Consider the following 23193-nt stretch of genomic DNA (forward strand, 5'->3'; position numbering starts at 1 on the left):
CTAACATGTTTAGAAAATAATACTGCAGGAGAATTAAATGTCAGATAGACTGGTGCTCTTTTGACCTAACATGTTTAGAAAATAATACTGCAGGAGAATTAAATGTCAGATAGACTGGTGCTCTTTTGACCTAACATGTTTAGATAATAATACTGCAGGAGAATTAAATGTCAGATAGACTGGTGCTCTTTTGACCTAAAATGTTAAGATAATAATACTGCAGGAGAATTCAATGTCCAATAGACTGGTGCTCTTTTGACCTAGAATATTTAGATAATAATGCTGCAGGAGAATTAAATGTCCAATAGACTGGTGCACTTTTGACCCAGATTGTTATGATAATGATGCAGCAGGGGAATTCAATGTCCAATAGACTGATGCACTTTTGACCTAGAATATTTAGATAATAATGCAGCAGGACAATTCAATGCCCAATAGACTGGTGCACTTTTGACTTAGAATACACTGCAACGCCGATATATCGCGGTTGGTGGGGTCCAAAGATCGCGAGCGCGATATATCCGGCGCACGATATAACTCGAGAAATGTCTAACTTAATTATATTGCTGTGAACTTGTCAAATTTCCCCAATGTCTTCATTTTATATACAGTGCTGCTACATATTTGTATTGTAATAATTGCAAACCAATTCTACAATAAACGTTTTCATTACTTCATAAGTATCTGTGTATTTATCATAAAACCAAAATGTAAATTATGTTTTTTATTTTCATGTACGATCTCTGCGAATCAGCTAAAATGAAAAATTCTTGCCGTAAAAAACGTATAAAATATTTTGTGCATAGGTTCGAATTTGCCCTTAGCGTAACGGTAACGATACCGCGTGTTTGAATTATATTTTATTAAGGGGAAATGTCAATTCCACATAATTCGCGATATACCGCGGTTCTTTTGTTGAAATTTACAACGAAACTTTTAATGGAAATTAAATTATCGCAATGTTGTACCGGCTACAAAATTTTTATTTACAAATAAATACACCCACGCCAATTTTCGCGCGCTTTTTATCAGGACAAAGAAATTCATGACCAGAACCCAAATTTAACGATTTATATACCAGTATACTGCCATTATTACCTTTGCAATGACACTAATTGAATATTTCCTAAGTGTTAAAAACAACCCCAGCCTTGTGTAAACAACATTGTCACTAATTGACTGTTTTTCACGCTTCACTGCGTACCATAGTAAGCCGCGAAATATTGTGTGTTAATACTAGCTAGAACCGGTTTTTTGCTTAAGTTAGCGAATTCTCAGATTAAAACATGTCATTTAGTGATCATGCTCGCCGGATTTTTGGGAGCCATAGCCAAAGCGCGATATATTGGACAGCGCGATATAACGGTCCGCGATATATCAGCGTTGCAGTGTATTTAGATAATAATGCAGCAGGAGAATTAAATGTCCAATAGACTGGTGCTTATTTGTTAATTTTAGGGAATGCAAAATACAATGATTTCAGGTCCACAATTACTGTTGGGTAATTTGGAAATTACAAATGACATAATTATAAGCACAGTTATGAGTAGATTCTCTACAGAAAACTCTGGAACTGAAGATAAAAAAATGAGTCCTATTAATAATTGCCTGTCATTAACAGTATGTATTATTTTTCCACATTATGAAAAAAATAACTTTTTTATTGAGCCTTCTTTTAAAGCATTCTATAAATAGGAAGTACCACGGGCTCACTTTACTGTGCAATCGTTGCTATAAACCAAACCACATACTTATTTAACTGGCACTTTTTCTTTGAGTGTCCAATAAATTGTAACGTTATTTTTATAATCTTAGTTTTTTTGTAATGAAATTTGTTTATAGATATTTTTTTTGAGGAACTTTGGACATGCGATATGTAAAAAAAATAAATAGAATTTGAGTGATTAAATGAAGTTCAATCATCCATTACAAAATCAAGTACTACAGTCTTACTTGTACGTGTTCAAGTTAAAAAGGTTATGTGTATCTTAGGATATAAGCTTATACAAAGAAAAAAATACTTCATTTTGAATAATTTGTTGCTGTGACACACTGACGGGGTTGGTTGAATTGTGTTTTTAATCAACGTAAGTAATATAAATATACATAAAATAGGTGGATTTTTATATAAAATCCTTCTTTGTTCTGTATAAAATATTCACTTTTTATATCAATTTTGACCATGGCCAAGCAATAATCCAATACATATCTGTTTATGGTTTTAAAGACAAGGCTTACATCTTGTGAACAAGCATCATTTAGAATAATTCCTGACATTCTCAGACATACTAGTATAACGGGGATCATTGCTTTTGAGTCACATAATGGTAATGGGTAACATTGTACTATTTATTTCAGCAGAAGAAAAAAAAGGCTTTTATTTTTTATTTTTTTGGAATGGAGGAAAAAGGGGAAGCTGGTTCCTTGAACCAAAATATTTAACAAAGATTACACTGATAAGCATACTATACTTTGAAAAATAAATATGTGTCTTATTCTGAGAAAACTGGGCTTAATGCTTGTGCGTAAAGTGCCGTCCCAGATAAGCCTGTGCAATCCGCACAGGCTAATCAGGGACAACACTTTTCGCTTTTATGGTATTTTTAGTTTCAAGGAAGTCCCTCCTTACCGAAAATCAAGTTTATGCGGAAAGTGTTGTCCCTGATTAGCCTGTGCAAACTGCACAGGCTAATCTGGGACGACACTTTACGCACATGAATTAAGCCCAGTTTTCACAGAACAAGACACATATGTACAATTGTTATTTTTTGTTACTAATTTTCCGGACAATGTCTTTTTTGTGTCTCTGAGTTACTATTGTTAAGTATCTTATGGTAAAGACATGGGGCAGAATATGTTTGGTTGTTAATTCCTGTTACTGTGTTTATGCCAAATTAATTACTGGTAATGGTCAGGTATTTCAAAATTGATTTTGATGCAAGTTGTCCTTTTTTACGACGTTTCACGTTTGCTATGAACTATGGGGACAGAAAGAAGAGCAACTGATATTGCATTAAAGTGTTTTTTTACCATGGAACAGATGATTCTATTTGTCTATTTATTGTATGCGTGATCCCTGCTTTTGCAAGCAAAAGTTATATGCAAATAAACACATCAAATTTGCAGTGATGGTAGTTTTGCATGCTCAAATGCATCGGCAGTAAACTATTTACACCATTTCAGGATCCAATCATTAAAGGAAATTGCAAGTCTAATGAATTTACATTTAAAGAATACTGAGATAACACCTTTGGCATATATTAATCTAAATTAGTGAGAAACTGTTTTGAGCTGAAGGAAATATTATCATATTGAACAAGCTATTAATGCCCATGGGAGTCTCCTACAAATGATGGTCCGTCTAAGTAATAAGTCACTCTGATAGGATGATCAAAGAACTAGTGTTTTTCGGAGAAATTAGTCTCAAAGACTCCCTTTGGCAGATTATGTCTTGCAATTGGATTATACGTTTATTGATTTTGATGGAATTTGTGTTTGTAGGTTTATATTTTCTGAAACGATTGTCTGATCATTAAGTGATTGTAATTATACTGAAGGAGTGAAATTGTTGGTGCATTAAGATGGGCTTTTATCTTGCTATAAATCGTGAACATTGACTCCCATAAGGATAAAGATTACAAAAATGTTCATGTTCAAGAGAGAATGCCAACTTAACAAAAGTTATTAAATTTGTATAAAAATAACTTTTGGAAATTAAAATAAGGGCATGTTATATAAATATATATTCAAATTCTCAACATTTTTTGGAACAACTTTAATGATTGTATATATTATATTATAATTAGAATGATATATTTATTCACAAAACAAATGATTACCATTGTGTCAAAAAAACTGCCCTGTTGGTTTAGGTAAAATTGCAATGGTGCCATTCACAAGTTGTGAAATAGGTTCTTTCGTACGTAAGGTTATTATTTGGGAAACACACCTGCTTAGAACTAGACATTGTTTTGATACTTTGTTGTGTACTTTTTTTTCAGGCAGCGATATAAAGTACAAGCATTCTGGCTCAAGATTGACAGCATTTTGTTCTTTCTTTCAGGCAGCGATACAAGCACATGCATTCTGGCTAAACAACGACAGAATTGTGTTCATTTTTTCAGGCAGCAATAAAAAAACACGCATTCTTGCAAAGCATTGACATAATTGTGTTCTTGTTTTCAGGCAATGATATGAAGTACAAGCCATTGTTGGAGCATCTACCCCGTCCTGATAGGCTGCACCACATTGTGGAGGACTTCCTTACGACATGGGACGGCACCACATCGCACATTCTCCCCCTGCGACGTTTCGTGGAGGCCGTTCTGGACCAGGACATGCGCAATTACCTGGCAGAGGACTGCATGGTGACAGCCATGACATCCACTGACATACCGCACAAATGTGACCAGTTCTACATGCAGGGGGAGGGAATCACTGGGTCACATGTGTACCAAACAATTATGTAAACGGCCAGATAATCACATATAAGCCAAGAAAACTGGACTTTGCACAATAAATATGCGTAAAGTGTTTACCCGAATTAGCCTGTGTGGTCTGCACTTGTTAATCAGAGACAAAACTTTTTCCTATTCATTGGATTTTCTTTCAAAAGAGACTGCCTTTAAACAAAAAAAACCATGAAAGAGGAAAGTTTCGTCCCTGATTGGCGTATGGGGACTGCAAAGGATTATCTGTGATGATACTTTATGCACATGTATTAAACCCTGTATTCTCAGTGCAGAGTATATATATGTATATCAAAACTGCTTTTCTGCAACAAGTTTGTGCCTTATATAGCCATTTTGAAAATCCTCAACATGTTTCTGCTGAATTATTACATTTCTGCTTTAATATGTTGTATCAGGTTTAAAGAAGTTCAGTAAATGTAAACGCAAAATAAAAATATTGTGACATGTGCAGATAACCAAACGTTGCATAGACCTCTAATTTATATCATCATAATTTATGTTGTTTTAAATATGACACTTTGTTTGCTTTATTATGCTCCCTGAAATAAAATTTTGGCGGAGCATATAGTTGCCAGTTTGTCCTTCCTTACTTCCTTACTTCCTTCCATCACACTTTTGCTACCGTTTCTCATAGCACCTTCCATTCTTTACCGATCTCTTTCATATTTGGCATGTAGGTACTTTGCATGGACCTCTACCTTTTGATGAGGTTTGAGGTCACTGGGGTCAAGGTCAAGGTCACCGAGGCTAATAATAGATTTTTCTGTCACACTTTTGTTACAGTTTCTTATAGCACCTTCAATTCTTTACCAATCTCTTCATATTTGGCATGTAGTTACCTTGCATGGACCTCTACCTTTTGATGAGGTTTGAGGTCACTGGGTCAAGATTACCTAGGCTAATAATAGATTTTTCCGTCACACTTTTGTTACAGTTTCTCATAGCACCTTTAATACTTTACTGATCTCTTTCATATTTGGCATGTATGGACCTTGCATGGACCTCTACCTTTTGATGACGTTTGAGATCACTGGGGTCAAAGTCAAGGTCATCGAGGCTAATAATAGATTTTTCTGTCACACTTTTGTTAAAGTTTCTCATAGCACCTTCAATACTTTACCGATCTCTTTCATATTTTGCATGTAGGTGCTTTGCATGGACTTTTCCCTTTTGAAGAGGTTTGAGGTCACTGGGGTCAAGGTCACAGAGGCTAATATTAGATTTTTTTAGGTGGTTATTAACACATAGATTGACAAAGCGCATCATCTGGGAGCATCCATCAGTTTCACTGATATTCTTGTTTTTGATTTTGCTGTTATGAGGTATGTTCTCGTTTTGTCATGCATGGCTACCTACAACATTTGTGTGCACATTAGAGCCATTCTGTCTTGTTTGAAATGTATGTAATAGAGCACAAATATGTCTAGTTTTTATGCCCCCGGATCAAAAGATCGGGGGTATATTGTTTTTGGCCTGTCTGTCTGTCATTCATTCATTCATTATGTGTGTCCCAAAACTTTAACCTTGGTTAAAGTTTTGCAATAACTTTTGCATTATTGAAGATAGCAAATTGATATTTGGCATGCATTTGTATCTCTTGAAGCTGCACATTTTGAGTGGTGAAAGGTCAAGGTCAAGGTAATCCTTTAAGGTCAAAGGTCAAAGCCGCAAAAAAGGGGGCATTGTGTTTCTGACAAACACATCTCTTGTTAATGATGGTTTCATGAGTCAAATTGTTTTTCTGACAAATAACTCACGGAGTACCAAAGAGTTATTCTAGCAAGGATGTTATAAAAATGAGAACATCATTAAGAATCTTTTACTTGTTTATCTCAAGAGGTTGAAATTCTTCCCCCCATCTCAGGCATAGAAATGAGCAATTTAAGTAGCCAGTCAAAATCCTTATTTTATGTCTGACATCAATACAGTGTTACAGGTCTGACTGTATGAAACTGACAATCTGAGCAAATAAACAAACAGCGGAACTTCAGCTGCTCTAGCTTAAGAGAAACTGTATAGCATGTCATATTATATTTATGGCAAGAAACAAATTGCCAAACAGAAGACACAAAATAAATGTCTACACAAAACACACAAATTCCCAACAAACACCCCTGGTTATAATTTGCCAGTATATAGGACTTGTGGGATTGCCCTTATTATATCTTGGCCAAGTTCTAAACTGGGACCTGTGGGGTCAAAGGAAGGTCAATAGGTTAAAGGAAAAGGAACACAAAGCTTTAGAAGGTATCTTAGTTGCTTTCATTCTCATTTAAACTTGGTTAGAAATTTGTAACTATGATATCTCCACAGAGTTTGGGTCATACAGAAATGCATATTATGTTTTAGAAATGTAAAGGTTATATGAAAGATATGAAATGTAAAGGAACAATAATAATAAGAATCTATATTTGTACTCTTTACATAATACATGTATGCATAACTTTGTTTTTCTATTATCCATTTTTTGCCATTGTTTCAAAACATGTGTTTCATCAGACAAGTATACATAGTTGTTTCTCTCATGTTAAACTGCACTGCAAATGGTACTTGCACTTAGTTTAAAGTTTAGGTCTGGTATGTGCATGGTTTGCGATACATAAGACTATGATACTATTTAGGCAAAAACTAAATGATCAGTTGTTTGACAGAATTTTGCATACAATTTTATAGCAAGCAAGTGAAATAACAATACTTTTGTTTCTTTTTCAATGTAATCAGAGGCGATCACAAATTGAAGAATACAAAATTATGACCATATTAATTAAAAATTTGTTCAATGTGAATGAAAGCTGTATATATTACTAATAGGTTCATTTTGATAAATCTTCCTCATTCTTTGTTTGACTTTGGTTTGTGATTTCTATTATAGAATGATGTTTACCACACTTCCTTTGATTACAGTGGATTGGTGTATAGCGGATAGCGAAGGACTTCGAGTCTCATTTCAACGTAAACACCATGCATTCAGTAATTAAACCATTAAACCTAGATAGACACATGTCTTTCCTATTGAAACATGCCAGCGGTTTTAATTTTCCGAAAAAATATTATTTGTTTACAGCGCGAATTTCATGGTACACTGATTCAGCCATTACCGGATCGCTTAGGTCTTTATCTGATTACATGGGTATCGTGTTATTTCTTGAAATTTGACACAGCATTTGTAAAAATAATTGCAATATATGTACATTTCCAGAAAGGAAATTCATTTCTGCGTTTAATAAGACCAAATTCATGGAAATCGCTGCACAATTGATGAAGTAATGGCTGTTCAAAGCGATGCACCCTATATTCGGGTCATTTTGAGTTTAATATCTTGTTATATATATATAGATTTGATAGTGAAAATATGTTTTCAGAGACATCGATTTTTCGTTATAATTTGATTATTTTTCATTAAAAATGATGTTTTCGTTAATTAATATTATAGCCACACGCTAACCACATGTGTATTGGACAACTTAATTGAGTTTATATTTATTTTGAGACAATCCCGTCATTCCTGAATATAAGTCACCACATTTCCGTTATTCACTAAATCCCGAGTTACAGCTTACATGCTTATTTTATATGGTACGCATCAATTTGCTTTCTGAGCATTCTTACTTTTGTAAAGGACACATACTACTAAAATATTACATCAATGAACATTAAATTTACCAAACAAAATCTGCAAAATTCAAGAAACCATTCGTCTGCACTTTTCCTGTCGTCACAAAAACGGTGCGTACATAACGTGACCTTGTTTTGCTTTCGAAAAAAGAAACAGTTGTAAACATTGACACACGTCAACAAAAACATGAATCGACTTAACAATGATATGCTTTTTGTTTTCAATTCATAGAAAACTATAAATCTTAACATAAATAAAAGTATTTTGCAAGAAACGTTTAACCTATCTGTTACTCACTAAAATCCGTTATACACCAATCGATTGTATATTTATATAAATACTACAGATGAAGGCTAAGGTCAAAGATGTTAAGTATTGAAGAACAAGATATACCCCGGTAGTAGCAAAAGTAAAGCCTCTACACTGTTATGTTTGTCAAGTATATATTACTGATGTAAGAACTCTAGAATGGATGACTTGATAGGCAATGACCACAACAGTTGCTAAAGGCGTTTTACACCTAGATTTTTGTGTGGAAATCATTACTGCAGAAACAACAAGGAATACACATTCTCATAATACAAGATACAAGAATCTTTATTTAACGTCGGATGTGAATAACAATAAACATAAGCTCATGAGCTATTTCTGTAGACATGACATCATCTTGATTGAGAATAGACAAATTGTTTGCTGTATAAACATGGATTCACATCTGTCAGACAGAACAAGCATGACCACGTTATGAAATACTGTCAGTTGTTTCATTTCCTTTTATGCAGTGAAGACCCCTTTGATGAAGTTGGTTTAAATTGATCCTTTGTTACCAAAAATGTTTATTATATTTATTTGTATGGTTTAAAGAAAATGTTGATAATCCTTTACAAGTTTGTAAATACTAAAATTATATTTGTTGACTCATAGAAATGTGTTTAACTTTGGATTATAATTGTAGTTTCATTCAAATAGAAACATAATTGAACTCTGAAATTGTGTATTGAATCTGTTCTTTCTTTGGTTGATCACTTAAGTGTGAGCACATAAGCCTATTTTTTGTTATGATTTATTTTTCTATGTGTTTTTGTTTTGTATGCACTTACAAAAAGTAATATTATTTATAGCAAAATATAAATACTAATAAAAATTGGTTGGGTTATATATACACTGCTGTTGTTTATTTTGTTGTCTTTTGCCAGTTGCGTTGACACGGAAAAAAATGAAAATGAAGTGAAAGCATAATTGATTATTAGCTTGATATAGCTGTTATCAGATTTATTGAGAACTTAAGGGTGTTGGTTGGTCACCATACTGGACAGGTGAGGTTTCCTCAGAGTATTCCGGCCACCTTTCACACCGCGAGGCAACAATAAAATTAACCATATCTTTTAGGAAAACATAAATGGCTGGAAATTGCTGACATACCCGGTAATTAAACATTCGTCCCAACGTTCGTGTGTCAAATATAAGAGAGGAGTACTTGGGCTCACTGCGGATCCTCAAATAATGCAGCATCAGGCGCGGAAGGACCTAAACAACTTGGAAATAAACATACTCTATACACTAGCATGGGTATCTGTGTGCTTGGCTGACGGAGATTATCCTGACCTAACATATAGCATGCATCTCGCAATTTTAAATTCCACATCTCATTCACGATGCAGACACTTTGTGTAGCTGTTACGACCCTTGTCCAAACATGAAGAGGGCACATTCACTTGAAGTGGTAAACTATGGACATTACACAGAACAAAATTAATATTTTAATCATCCTGCATATTCCAGCTGATCATGTTAGCTAATTCACAATAATACATACACATGTGAAAATAATAAATAATCCAAATATAAGTTATAATTATACGATAACAGAGAATTATATACACAATATAATTCACACTTTATTAACAATGGATCTAATTATATGCCGGTATGGTGAAAAAGTGCGTGTGAGTTTGTTCAGAGAGAGAAAGGGAGAGTGGGTGTTAATGTGCGTGTAATTTTGACGCAGCGTATGTTTACACACGAACAACGTTAGAAACAAATCCCTTTTATAACGGCAACCTAGTACTAGATATCATTCAATAAAGCGTACGTATTTCTTAATTTTAAGGAATCTACAGCGTATTAGGCTGTTACTTTATTAATCATCATAAACATTAAAAACACATATTGCACATTTATATTTTTAATGTCGAGGTCAATGGAAATTGTGTATGTTATTAATGGTATCCTTATTTAGTTCGCGTATGTTTAAAACCTCAAAGGGTAATCAATCTGTCAAATTTATTTTGAAAAATAAATTAATTCAACATAAAATGGCAATTAATTTTGGGAGGGAGAGTGTATCAAACGTGCCATTTAAGGCTATCATTAAGCTTCACAGACTCTGCGTTCATGGGAAAATATGTCAGAAATATGATACATGTCAAAGATTTGATATTTGTCTGGAAGAATTGAAACTGAATAGTTGTCATATGAATTCATCGATTGATCTTGTCTGTTTTCCTTAAATGTGGTCATAGAAAGCCGATATTCCCATATCAGAGTGTCCAATGACTGGTAGAATGTAGCCTGAAGTGTAACATACTGTGCTGAGGTCACCGTTCCTCTCATTTCTCATAAACTGACATTAGTAAATCACTAAGCACTAAGATATTCCATGCTTCATTATTACTGTCAGCCAGTGACTGTAGGGAAAAACGCTATCAAAGTGTTTGATTATTGATAATATTGTTTCACTAAATGAGGCATGTTTGACCATTTGCTGGTGCATTTATTCTAGTATCTTTGCAAGGATCAATAGTCAGTCATTCTGAAATCAAAAATATTAATTGTTAATGATTGAAATTTAGAGACTTTTGATATCATGTGACATCAGACTAGCCTGGTATGGCGTAGGAAAAGGCGAGGCTTGCCGACCCTTTCCAAACACCATATCGGACGAGTCTGATATCACATGATATCAAAAGTCACCAACCGTATATGCTATTTATTAAAATAAGGCGAAGTCCTAAAAAAGTGATTTAAAATTAAAATCACAATCTGCCGACGACACTTCTTGACTCCTCGATGGATCTGCAGAATATCGAATCTCTTAATGAAACCTTAGATTGATTGTCACACTTTACACACTACTCACTGTTAAACATTAATTTCGACAAAACGAAATTAGTCTGGAAAGGTAAAACAACAAACTTTTGACATCTGAGGTTTAACGTTTCAAATTAAAAAATGATAGAACGAAATAACGTTGATAAAATGGACAAAATTTAAGCTTTATTAAAAACTGCTCTTGGCGGGATTTTAACTCCGATTTGCAAAATTCAAGTAATTAAAACATTTGCATTACCTGTGTTAAATCATCTTTTTGTTTTATTGCCAAATCCGCCATACAAATATATACATATCGTTAATACAATGAGTTATGTTAAACAATACAGCAGTGGAAGTCACTATCCTAAAAACTTAATTAAAGATACACAATTATTTTGAAAAGATGCATTAAAATCATTTGCTGAACCTTTAAAAATCAGTTTTTGCTTCAAAATCCATTATTCTATAACACCGACATATAACAAATGGTAACACAAGTGTATGTGTTAAATCATGATTTGAAAAGGTGTTCATTTTGTCGTTGACTTGATGCAAAACGCTGAAGATTTAACCTTGTACAATTATGACGAATTTTGCAAAGTATTTAACTTAAATCCGAACTACTTACTATTCTTAGGTATTTTTACTGCAGTTAAAATGTACATGAAGCTCAAAAACACTAATGAAACTTTCTTTACATTGGCCTTTATTCCCGATAGCCTACGGTCTATCTTAGTCAAACCAAATGGTACAAAACCAAAACTTTGTACACATACTAACTTAAGATGAGTCTTCGCAGATGTGCATAGATAAATGTCGAATATTTTAATTTTATTGCGACAAAAGAATGGCGACATATTTTTGAAATGACTTTTCTTATTACACGGGATATGAGTTTGCAGTGGTTTTAATATAAAATTATACATAGAATCATAGGTACAAACAAAACTCTTTTTTGTTTAGAGTTGGATAAGTAACAACAGCAAATTGCACTTTTGTCAAACCGAATGTGAAACTTTCGAACATTTATTTCGGGAATGTAAGCAAGTTAATAAATTCTTGTAGAATTGTTATCTGGATATAATCATTTTTCGAAATTTTTAATTTTGCCCCCCCCCCCCCCCCCCCACCCCCTCACCACTTTATACTAGGACATGCAAATACAATGGGACCCTTAAACATAATCTTTTGATACAAATGCATATTTATAATTGTAAAATAAGAAAAAAGTAGATCCATTCTTAAAGCGGCTAAATCATACATTTCCTTGCATTTCAATTTACTAAAGAAAATTGTCCATGTTAATGATTTGCGTCAACGTAATGAATGGGAACTTATTTCCTCTTTTTCAGTAGTAGGGATATGCCAAACATTGTTGTTATAAAATGTAAAAGTTAATATAGTTAAAATGTATACATTTGCGTTGTATTATGAATATATTATTCGTTAACTTTGTGCGGTGCGGATTGAGATGCCCTCGACCCCCACACACCTATTCAAAAGGATAATTCGATATATTTAAAAAAAATCCAGCGGGAGAATTCAATGCCCAATAGACTGTAGCTAATTTGTAAATGTTAGGGAATGCAAAATACAACAATGATATCACGTCCACAATAACTGTTGCGTACATTTGGGAATTACACATTACATAATTCCAAGCATAAGTTGTTGAAACACAGTGATGAGTAGATTTTCTACAGAAAAACTCCGGAACTGAAGATACAAAAAAAACCTATCACTATTAGAAATTGCCTGTCATGAACAATATGTATAATTTATCCACATAATGAAAAAATAACTATTTTAACGAGCCTGCATATAAAGCATTCTATAAATAGCAATTACTGCGCTCTACTTTACGGTGCAATCGTTACTTAAACGAATCATATACCTATTGAACTTACATTGTTTCTTTGAGTGTTCAATAAATTGTTAAGTTATATTAAAAATATTAGGTGTTTGTTTGAAATGAAATTTAATAAAATATTTTTGGGGGAAACATTTTGGACAGGCGAGGGGTAAAAACCCCAACACACTATTTCAAATTAGAAGTTTAGTGATAAAATGAAGTTCAATCATCCATTACGCAAAACGAGTACTGCAGTCTTAGCTGTAATTGTTCAAATAAGCTAATAAAAAGGAAAACATACTTCATTTTTATCTTTTGTTGTTGCTGTGACACACTTACGGGGTGGGTTAAATTGTGTTTTTACGCAACATAAGTAATTGATGGATGTTGTATAAATTATTGTTTGTTCAGTATATATATTTAAAATTCACTTTATATATCAATTTTGACCATGGTCTAGCTAGAATCCAATTAATATATATTTATGGTGCTAAAGACAAGGCAATAATCTTTCAAAAGAACACCATTTAGAATAATTCTAGATGTTCTCAGACATACTAGTATATCGAGGATCATCGATTTGAGTCCCATAACCGTAACAGTTAACATTTCACTATTTATTCAAGCGGAAGAAAACAATTGCTTTTATCTTTAATTTTTTGGAAGGAAAAACAAAGGGGAAGCGATAAGCGACACATGGGGCAGAATATGTTTGGTCGTTAATTCCTGTTACTGAGTTTAGGCCAAATTAATTAAGGGTCAGATATTTCAAAATTGATTTTGATGCAAGTTGTCCCTTTTTAAGAGGTTTCTTGTCTGCTATGCAATATGGGGACAGAAAATAGAGCAACTGATATTGCAAATCATTAAAATGCTTTTTACCAAAGAACAGTCGATTCTATTTGTCAATCTATTGTATGTGTGGTCACTGCTTTTGCAAGCAAGAAATTTTATGCAAATAAACACATCAAATCGTAGTGATCGTTGTTTTTCATGCTATAATGCATCGGCAGTAAACTCTTTACACCATTTTAGGATCCAAAAAATAAAGGAAATTGCAAGTCTTATCAATGAAAATTTAAAGAATATAGAGATGACACCTTTTGCACATATTAATCACAATTGGCGAGAAACTATTTTGAGCTGAATATTATCATCTTGTACAAGCTATTAATGCCCGTGGGAGTCTCCTACAAATGATGGTCCGTCTTAGTAATAAGTCACTCTGATAGAACTGGGTGTTCATTGGAGAAATGAGTCTCACAGACTCTTTTTAGCAGATTATCCCTTGCAATTGGTTTATAAGTTAATTGATTCTGGTAGAGTGTTTGTCATTTTGTATTTTCAGTATTCACAAAAGATTGTCTGATCATTTAGTGATTGTAATTATACTGAAGGACAATTTGTTGGAGCATTAAGGTGAGCTTTATATGAGTATATGAATCGTGAACATTGACTCCCATAAGAATGACACAAATCTTCATGTTCAATTAAATGCTAACTTAACAAAAGTTATTTGATATGTATATAAACAACTTTTGGAGATTGAAATATTAATAGTTTTTAAAATGAACAATTAAACTAAAGACATGGCATATACGTATATATTCAGATTCTCAACATAAATAGGAACAACTTTAAGCTTGTTTATATTATAATCATAATTATATATTTATTCACAAATCAAATGATAATAATTTTATTTAATGTTCCATAATGGCCACGTTGGTCAAAGTAAAATTTCAATGGTGCCATTAACAAGTTGTGAAACAGGTTATTACGTACATAAGGTAAATATAAGGCAACGCTCCTGCTTAGAACTAGAGATTGTGTTGATACTTTGTTATAACGAGATATATTTTTAATGGTACATTTGCTTTTGGCAAAATAAATAGGCCAAACATATTAAAGCTTATTTGATTGAATTTATTTTTCCTTTCATCAAAAAATCATCTACTTATTTTCAGATACAAATGTCAGATAATGATAATTATCAGTTCACTCACATTGTATTATTCAACAAAAGTTAAGATAAGTTACGAATTTCCTTAAGAAATGCAGTGCAATATATACAGCACAACAACATGAAACATAGAAATCATTGGAAAATAGTCCTCTATATGAACTTCAGGTTGAAATATATCGACGACACCTTTTTGTTCCGGCTTCTATACTAGCCTTGTTGATTTTAGTTGTTTTAATCGTTGGACTTTGGAACGAGGAGAAATTCCCGTATTCTGCCAATCCAGGAGCTGTGTTTTTCTGCGAGCTATGGCCTATGGATCTTTCCAGTTTGTTTTAGGAGATTCCTTGAGGATCAGTCAATCGTTCGTGTCAAGAAATTGCCGGGTACCAATGCTGCTTACATCAATAACAAATAATTCGTTGTAAAGAACGCTGAAAATAGCGTTGGCGAATACCGATAAAGAATCGACCTGCGAACGTGCTTAGAAAAGAACACAATAACGAGTTTCTTTATTCTTTACTTTTAAGTAAAGAATACGGGCCCCGGTGCAGAGTTTAGGCCAAATTAATTAAGGATACTGAACAATCGTTACAAAATGAAGAGAGATAAATATTTTCATCATACAAAATGTAGTCCGTTTTTATCCAAAAGGGTCAATTCTATATCCCAAATCTGTTTGTTGTCCCCACTTTTGCCGCGGATGCAAATAAACCCATCATTGTAGTGATGGTAGGTTTGCATGCTTTAATGCGTTGGCTGTAAACTCTCTACACCATTTTGGGATTCAATCATTATAGGAAATTGCAAGTCTAATGAATTTACATTAAAAGACCATTCAGATGACACCCATAGCATATGTTAATCTAAATAAGTGAGAACCTGCTTTGAGCTGATGGAAATGTTATCATGTTTTACAAGCAATTAATGCCCGTGGGAGTCTCCTACACATGATGGTCCGTCTAAGAAATAAGTCAGTCTGATAGTGTGTTCATCGAACTGGGTATTCATTAAAGACATTAGTCAAACAGGGTCCGTTTTGGCAGATTACATTCTTCAATTGGTTTAGCATAATATTGATGTTGATGGAATTTATTAGAGGTTGTCATTTTGTATTCGTTTTGCTCCAAAAAGATGGACTGATCATTTGGTGTGTAATTATATTGACAGACAATGCTTTGTCATAGCATTATTAAATAAATGTTAACTTTGATATATTTGTCATACTGCGATAAGTATATGCAGTGGGAATATTGACTGCCATAAGAATTTTGGATATTGTCATGTTTAAGGGTATTCAAACTTACAACAACGGTTTGTTTATATTTACAAGATTTAAATGTATATCGTTGTTAAAATGATTCATAAAAAGACATTGAATATACATATATATTCTAGTACTTGACATATTTATGAACACTTTTAGTAAATGTATGTTTCAATCAGAATGGTTGTATTTAGCTTCGAATAAACGACGCCATCACAGTGACCACATCATTTTTTTTTATTTTAGTTTGATAATAATGTGCGCTTTTCTGCCGATTTTTAATGTTTCATAATCGATCAACTGACATTTTAATATATTTTATATGTGTTCAAAAACGCAAATTCACCATACAACTTGCAGAAACAAAACAACGTCAAAGGTAGGAGCAAATTAGCCGGTTTTATCAATTGATGTGTGTGTAGGTGAAATAAATTTAAAAATCAATCTTATATAACTTATGTAGGAGATTGTCATTCAATGTCAACTATTGTATTCTGATAGTATCATTCTCTTGACTGTTGTTAATCGAGATGGAATGGAAGGCGTTGTCAGCATTTTGGTACAGAGGTAATTATACATGTATTCACAAATGTATAGTATTTTCCGTCCACGAACTTGAACAATGAGAAAACTGCCCGAAAGCTTTATTTATGTGGCTAGTATGTTTGTTCAAAAATAAAATAAAAAACGCATTTTTATTTTTCATATTTCCATATTTCTCTTTTCAAAATTGACTGATTGGGTTGTATTATGTAATGTCTTTTTATTTTAAATGCAATCTAAGAGTGTTATACAGTACATATAAATCATTATGTCTTGAGGTTACGTTTGAATATGAATACGGCCGTTTTCAGTATTCCCAGAACATGTTTTATAAACATTTTATAATCCCCATTCTGCTTGTGTAAAAAGCAATGACGCCATTCATACACGACAGATTAATTGTTCCCATGGCGAAGACTTTTTTCGATTTTGAATTTAAAACACGCTTATCATGTTCAGAAATGTATATGATTTAACATAACACGTACGCAAACAGTTCGACGCTAATTTAAGAGCTTCCCCAAAAAAGACAAAACACTTTAAGACCATGATTTATATTCAAATCATTTTAAATAGCTGTTTTAGGAATATTGTGTTTGTTTGAGCTTTCGTTCAGGTTCAATACATTAAAGTTCCATTAAACTATTCCACAATTCCAATTAAAGTAGTTTTTTAAAACATTCCTTCCAAAAATGTATACTAACTATATCAAAGAATCGAACAATCATATTAATATCATCTGTTTAAGATATGTAGTATCATCAATAACCATCTGTGTCATACCCACGGTTTTAAAGTTCTTAAAAGAAAGTACATGTTAAGTCGCACTATATATAACTAATGTCTGGAAATGCAAGTGTTTATCATTAAACATTTCATGAAAACGTATTACATCTCCAACAATATGATGCAGCTGATTTCATCTCTTCATACAACATCCCCATACGCCCCAGTTTTGGTGCATTTTAGTTAAGAACCCCATACAAGGCCTTAAGAATTGAAATAACATAAGACTTACACAAAATCCATAAAATCGCATTTATTTGACAATAGGAAATCTGAAAGAGAATACCATTATATAAGCAGGTCACAGTTATTATTCGAAACTTAGTGAGAACTGTTTTTGCGCTCATTATCATTAGGTACTTTTGACATAATATGAATCCATGTTATAATGTATTTTCCTAATAAAACAAGCACAAATGCGTATCCATCCGAAACTCCAAGTACTGGTATTTCACAGGAAACGACTCGAGATTTTCTATATAAGCACATAGCTTTCGATACAATCGAGCGTAATAAATAGTATTAAATTAAACTTTTCTGAGCTTACAGTTGTGTCAATATATGCGAATATTCATGTGACACAAGAGCACGCAACACAACAGAGAATATCGTACACAGGCATACGCCAAATTTCTAATGAGATATATTCGTTTCTACATTCCTCAACAATCATTATTAATATCCCATGAGCATAATTGAAACAATTTGCCAAAAATGTTATTATGTTCATGTTTTCAATTTTGGCAATCCTTTATTGAATGTCAGAAAATAACACGGACAATATTTGTCAGTAAACGGAAAGTGTTCAACATGAGTTAGCAGTATTTATCGTGAGTGCTTTACATAAACCCCTATGGAGATAATTATGTCGAAACTGGTTGGGTATGATATATTACTTCGCCTTTAATGTTTGTAAACGCCAAACATCGGTCAATATTAATAAATAATCGGGTTTGCAAAGGTAGATATCTCGTGACTGAAGATCGCTCACAAAATATGATTTAATCATATGATTATATTATACGATTCCATAATGATTTCTATAATGTCAGTATGAGCTTTTGTAATCGAATATATGGACAATATGTATATTTAAATATCCAATCTTCATAACATACATAATAATCTATCTTAAAGACACTTTCAATGTTTGTTTCATTATAAATGTAAAGACGCCGAGATAATTGAGACGCGTAATTATCAGACTTCTAGCATCCCATGCCTGGATGTCAATTTATGTTGTAAGCAGCAGACAAGAAACTCATCAAGATCGTCCTTATGGTTTAAGAATTGCATTCAGACAAGGAGTTAATTGACGTGACCTATAAAACTATGGACAAATTGTGTATTAATGAAACGAATGTCATTTTAATGGAAACGGTTCATGTTTCATACAAAGACCAAGGCATATACATGTAAGAAAGATTACACTCCCTTGACACACTCAATAAACTGTGTTTATATGCTATGTATTATGTATATATTGTTCTGTCCTGTATATGCATGAAGATTCTTGCCATTATCATTCAAAACTTCCGGATGATAACAAGATTTACTCTACTGATAATGAACTTGCTGACTTCAGACGTAAAGTATATTGGTACGCATCATACATTTTCGTACGTAACAGCCGTGTTTCACATGTTAGATAATGTCAAGAATCATGTGACCGATACAAAACCAAGTTTTTATATTGTAGTGTTCTTTGCAACCATTTAAATTCAAAATTTGGTGATGAACATCAAACTATATAATTTGATAGTGTTCTATCATTACCGTTTTTAGTTACATGCATGGTAATTCCAAGAAAGGTCCGAGCATTTCGTAGATATTATTTTAATCTTAATAATAATAATAATAATAAAAGCTTTATTTATAGAAGGTTACACATAAAGACAATGACACATTATACATATTATGCAAATGAATCAATACTTTTTTACAATGTGGCCTTCTTAAAATATCATACACAAATAGGTCTATAATAAGTATAACGTTCAAACAATATTTTCTTACACCCATACATAACACACATAGATAGACACACATGAAATATTATTGATAATAATAATAATAATAATAATAATAAAAGCTTTATTCACAGAAGATTACACATAAAGACAAAGACGCATTATACATATTATGCAGATGAATCAATGCTTTTGACAATGTGGCCGTCTTACACTAACACACACAAATAGGTCTATAACAAGTAAAACATTTAAACAATATTTTCTTACACCAATACATCACACACATTTTGCCTTTTAGACAGACACACATGAAATATCATTGATTAGAAAAAAGACAACAACAACATATGACATATTATTTATTAGAAAATAAATGTGCTTTATATTGCCTTTTAAAAGCAGAGATAGAGCATGCCATTCTTATTCCAATCGGTATACTGTTCCAAATATCCATGCTATGGTATGAAAAAGCTCGTTTCTTATAACCTGTATTTGCTTTGGTATTAACAATATCGCTATGGGTGGCAGATCTTAAGTTATATTTTTGATTTTGAGAAAAAGTTATAATATTATTTAAATATTCTGGAGTCTGATTGTTGACACATTTATATATCAAGATTGCCGTGTGGTATTTACATCTATTATTAAACGAGAGCCAATTAAGCTGTAAAAACAATTCTTTGGATGGTGTTCTATTTGGCTTTTGCAGAATGACTTTCGCTGCGCGTTTTTGTAAAATATTCACTTTTTTTAAATTGGTTTTATTAGCGTTGCCCCAGATCGTACAACAGTAATCGAAACATGTTAGAATGTATGAATTATGAAATAATTTCTTCATATCAAAAGTGAGGTAATTTGATATCTTTTTTAGTAGAGTTATTTTACTGCTTATTTTAGAGCATGTTTTATCAATGTGTACTTTCCATTGCAGATGTTTGTCAATATAAAGACCTAAAATGTTATGACTAGTGACATTTTCAATAGCATTATTATCTATTTTTAGATCAAGGTTGATATTCTTAATTTTTTGTTTTGATCCAATAAGCATGCATTTTGATTTATTAGGGTTTATCATCATGTTATTGAGGGTGCACCATTTTTGTATGGAATAAATATCATTTTGTAAGTTAGTTTGAATTTCTGAAGGATTGGCCCCTGTAGCATGTAGTGTCGAGTCATCAGCATACAAGTCTATGTCTGATTGGTTTAGTAATAACCCAATATCATTTATATAAATTAGAAACAAGAGAGGGCCCAAAATAGAACCTTGAGGGACACCACTCTTAATAGTAAGAGGGGTAGAAAAACTAGTTCCTAGTTTAACGCATTGTTGTCTTTGACTAAGATAAGAATGAAAAAGGGACAAGGTACCATCCGAAAAGTGATGAAGTTTTAGTTTGTATAACAGAATTTCATGATCTACTAAATCAAAAGCTTTTTTCATGTCAATAAAAACAGAACCAATACAATTACCGTTATCTACATCTTTGAGCCACTCATCAATAAGTCGAATCAGTGCTGTTTGGCAAGAATGATTTTCTCTAAAGCCTGACTGATGTTTATTCAACACATTTGTTATTCGAAAGAATTTTTTCAATTCATTTGAAAGATGTCTTTCGAATATTTTGGATATAGTTGGCAAAATTGAAATCGGACGATAGTTATTACAGTCCTCTCTGTCTGAGTCTTTATATATTGGTAGAACAAACGCTTGTTTTAACAAATCGGGGAAAATTCTTGTACGAATACAATTATTAATTATCGAGGTAATTGGTAAAACAATATGCTCTCCACAGTATTTAATAATGTTTGCACTGATCCCGTCGAGTCCCGTAGCCTTGTTAACATTTTAATTGCCAATTATTATACTTACTTCGAGAGGGGTAATGTAATTTATAGAAAATTCATGCTGTTTTAAAGATTTGTCGAGATATAACTTCAAATAAGCAAAGTTTTCTTCGTGAAATTTAAGCTTATCAACAATATTTGATATGTTTGTAAAATGCTCATTTAAGGCAATTAGGATCCTACTTTTGTCCTCAACATACACACCGTTCACTAAAATTTTATTTGGCAAATTTACTCCGCAGTTTTGATCATTGTCATTATTAGATATCATTTTCAATTTTTTCCAAATATTTGTCGTACTAGTACCATTTTTAACAGCATTGTTGTAATATTCTTTCTTGCTTTTGCGAATTAATGCCGTAGTTTTATTTCGTAACAGTTTATAATTGTCCCAGTCTTTAATTTTGTGGAAGTGATCTCTATCGCACATACTTTTAATAACTTCTTTGTTTATCCATTTTGGCATATGTGTGCTTTTTATTCTCTTTTGCTTGTAAGGGGCGTGCTTTTCTAAAACGTTATTTAAAATTCTATATAAAGATTGAAGGGACATATTTGGATCGTGAACAGTTTCAATTAAGTTTAGTTGCGAAATTGATAGATCAAATTGGAAATCAGATATTGAAAACTTTTTAAAGCATCTATATCTTATATTCGAGTGAGTGCCTTGTTTCGAGATTTTATAGTTAATTTTCCTTGTCATGCATACCGGATAGTGGTCGCTTATAGATATTTGTGGGACATAAGCAGTACTTACTCTGTCAGTTCGATTAGTATATATATGATCAATTATTGAAGACGATTTATCTTAACCACATATGAAACAAAAATCCCAAATGGCTATATTTTTATTTAAGAAATAATATTTTTCTATCATGGTTTGTTGTCGAATAACCTACAGTAAGGAGTATAGATGCGTAGGAATTAAATCACGAGTGCGAAGCACGAGTGATTTGATAACACGCATCTATACAACTTACTGTGGGTTATTCGAAAACAAACCATCATAGAAAAATATTATTTCGATTCTAACACGATTCTGATTGATTTGGTTCAAGCTTTAGGACGTGAACTATATTTTTCAATACTCCGCCCTTCTTAGTACAAAGTCCACTATTTAGTGACGTCATTGAATTGTACAAACATATGACGTCGTTTTCATTCATAAATAATTTGCAAATGACGTCACTTTCATTGAATCGTAGAATCGAAGAAACTAAATGACGTCAAGTTTATTGATGCTACTGAAAAGCTGACATGCTATAAATGTTTTCTGTACGTTACCTAACAATTAACATTCTTTGAAGGCGTGGTTATGCCATTTATCACCAAATATACAATTTGTTGTTTCATTACATTTATATACATGCTACATTTATGAGATTTCTTTTAGAGCGGGTTTTAGCACGTGCATTTTATTTTCTTTATTTATTTGAAACTATTTTCGAAACATTAAAGTCCGCCCATAAGTTATTGCAGAATAACCCACACTTGATTTCCTTCTTTGTCTATAGAAAACAAGTCGCGGGCCGTGTTAGAATTTGAGTTAAACATGTATATTCCTTTGACAATAAAATTATAATTATTTTCAATATCATTAATTTATTTCGTGTTTGGTTGGTCGGGAATATCTTGGGGAGCGATATCATCTAATTGGTCTATGGGCTTCATATTGCTTGTATGGTAAAGTTGATCGGTTATGTCTGGTTATTTGTTAAGGTAGTAAATAATGCATTTTGCTTAAATGGGTAACTTCTTGTTATCCTTCAATGTAATGCAA

General features: G+C 32.6%; 1 protein-coding gene across 4 annotated transcripts in view; it reads left to right on the forward strand.

Moving 5' to 3' along the window:
* Positions 1 to 9252, forward strand: part of LOC127850191 (FAD-dependent oxidoreductase domain-containing protein 2-like) — a 107000-nt gene extending 97748 nt beyond the window's left edge. For all 4 annotated transcript variants that reach the window (XM_052383027.1, XM_052383024.1, XM_052383025.1 and 1 more), the window contains one exon: positions 4186 to 9252. In XM_052383027.1, coding sequence (XP_052238987.1) covers positions 4186 to 4469 — 284 coding nt within the window. In that variant the 3' untranslated portion in view covers positions 4470 to 9252. The remainder of the gene's footprint in view (positions 1 to 4185) is intronic.
* The last annotated feature ends 13941 nt before the right edge of the window (positions 9253 to 23193 follow it).

Source organism: Dreissena polymorpha, chromosome 11 (genome assembly GCF_020536995.1).
Source record: "Dreissena polymorpha isolate Duluth1 chromosome 11, UMN_Dpol_1.0, whole genome shotgun sequence".
NCBI lineage: Eukaryota > Metazoa > Mollusca > Bivalvia > Myida > Dreissenidae > Dreissena > Dreissena polymorpha.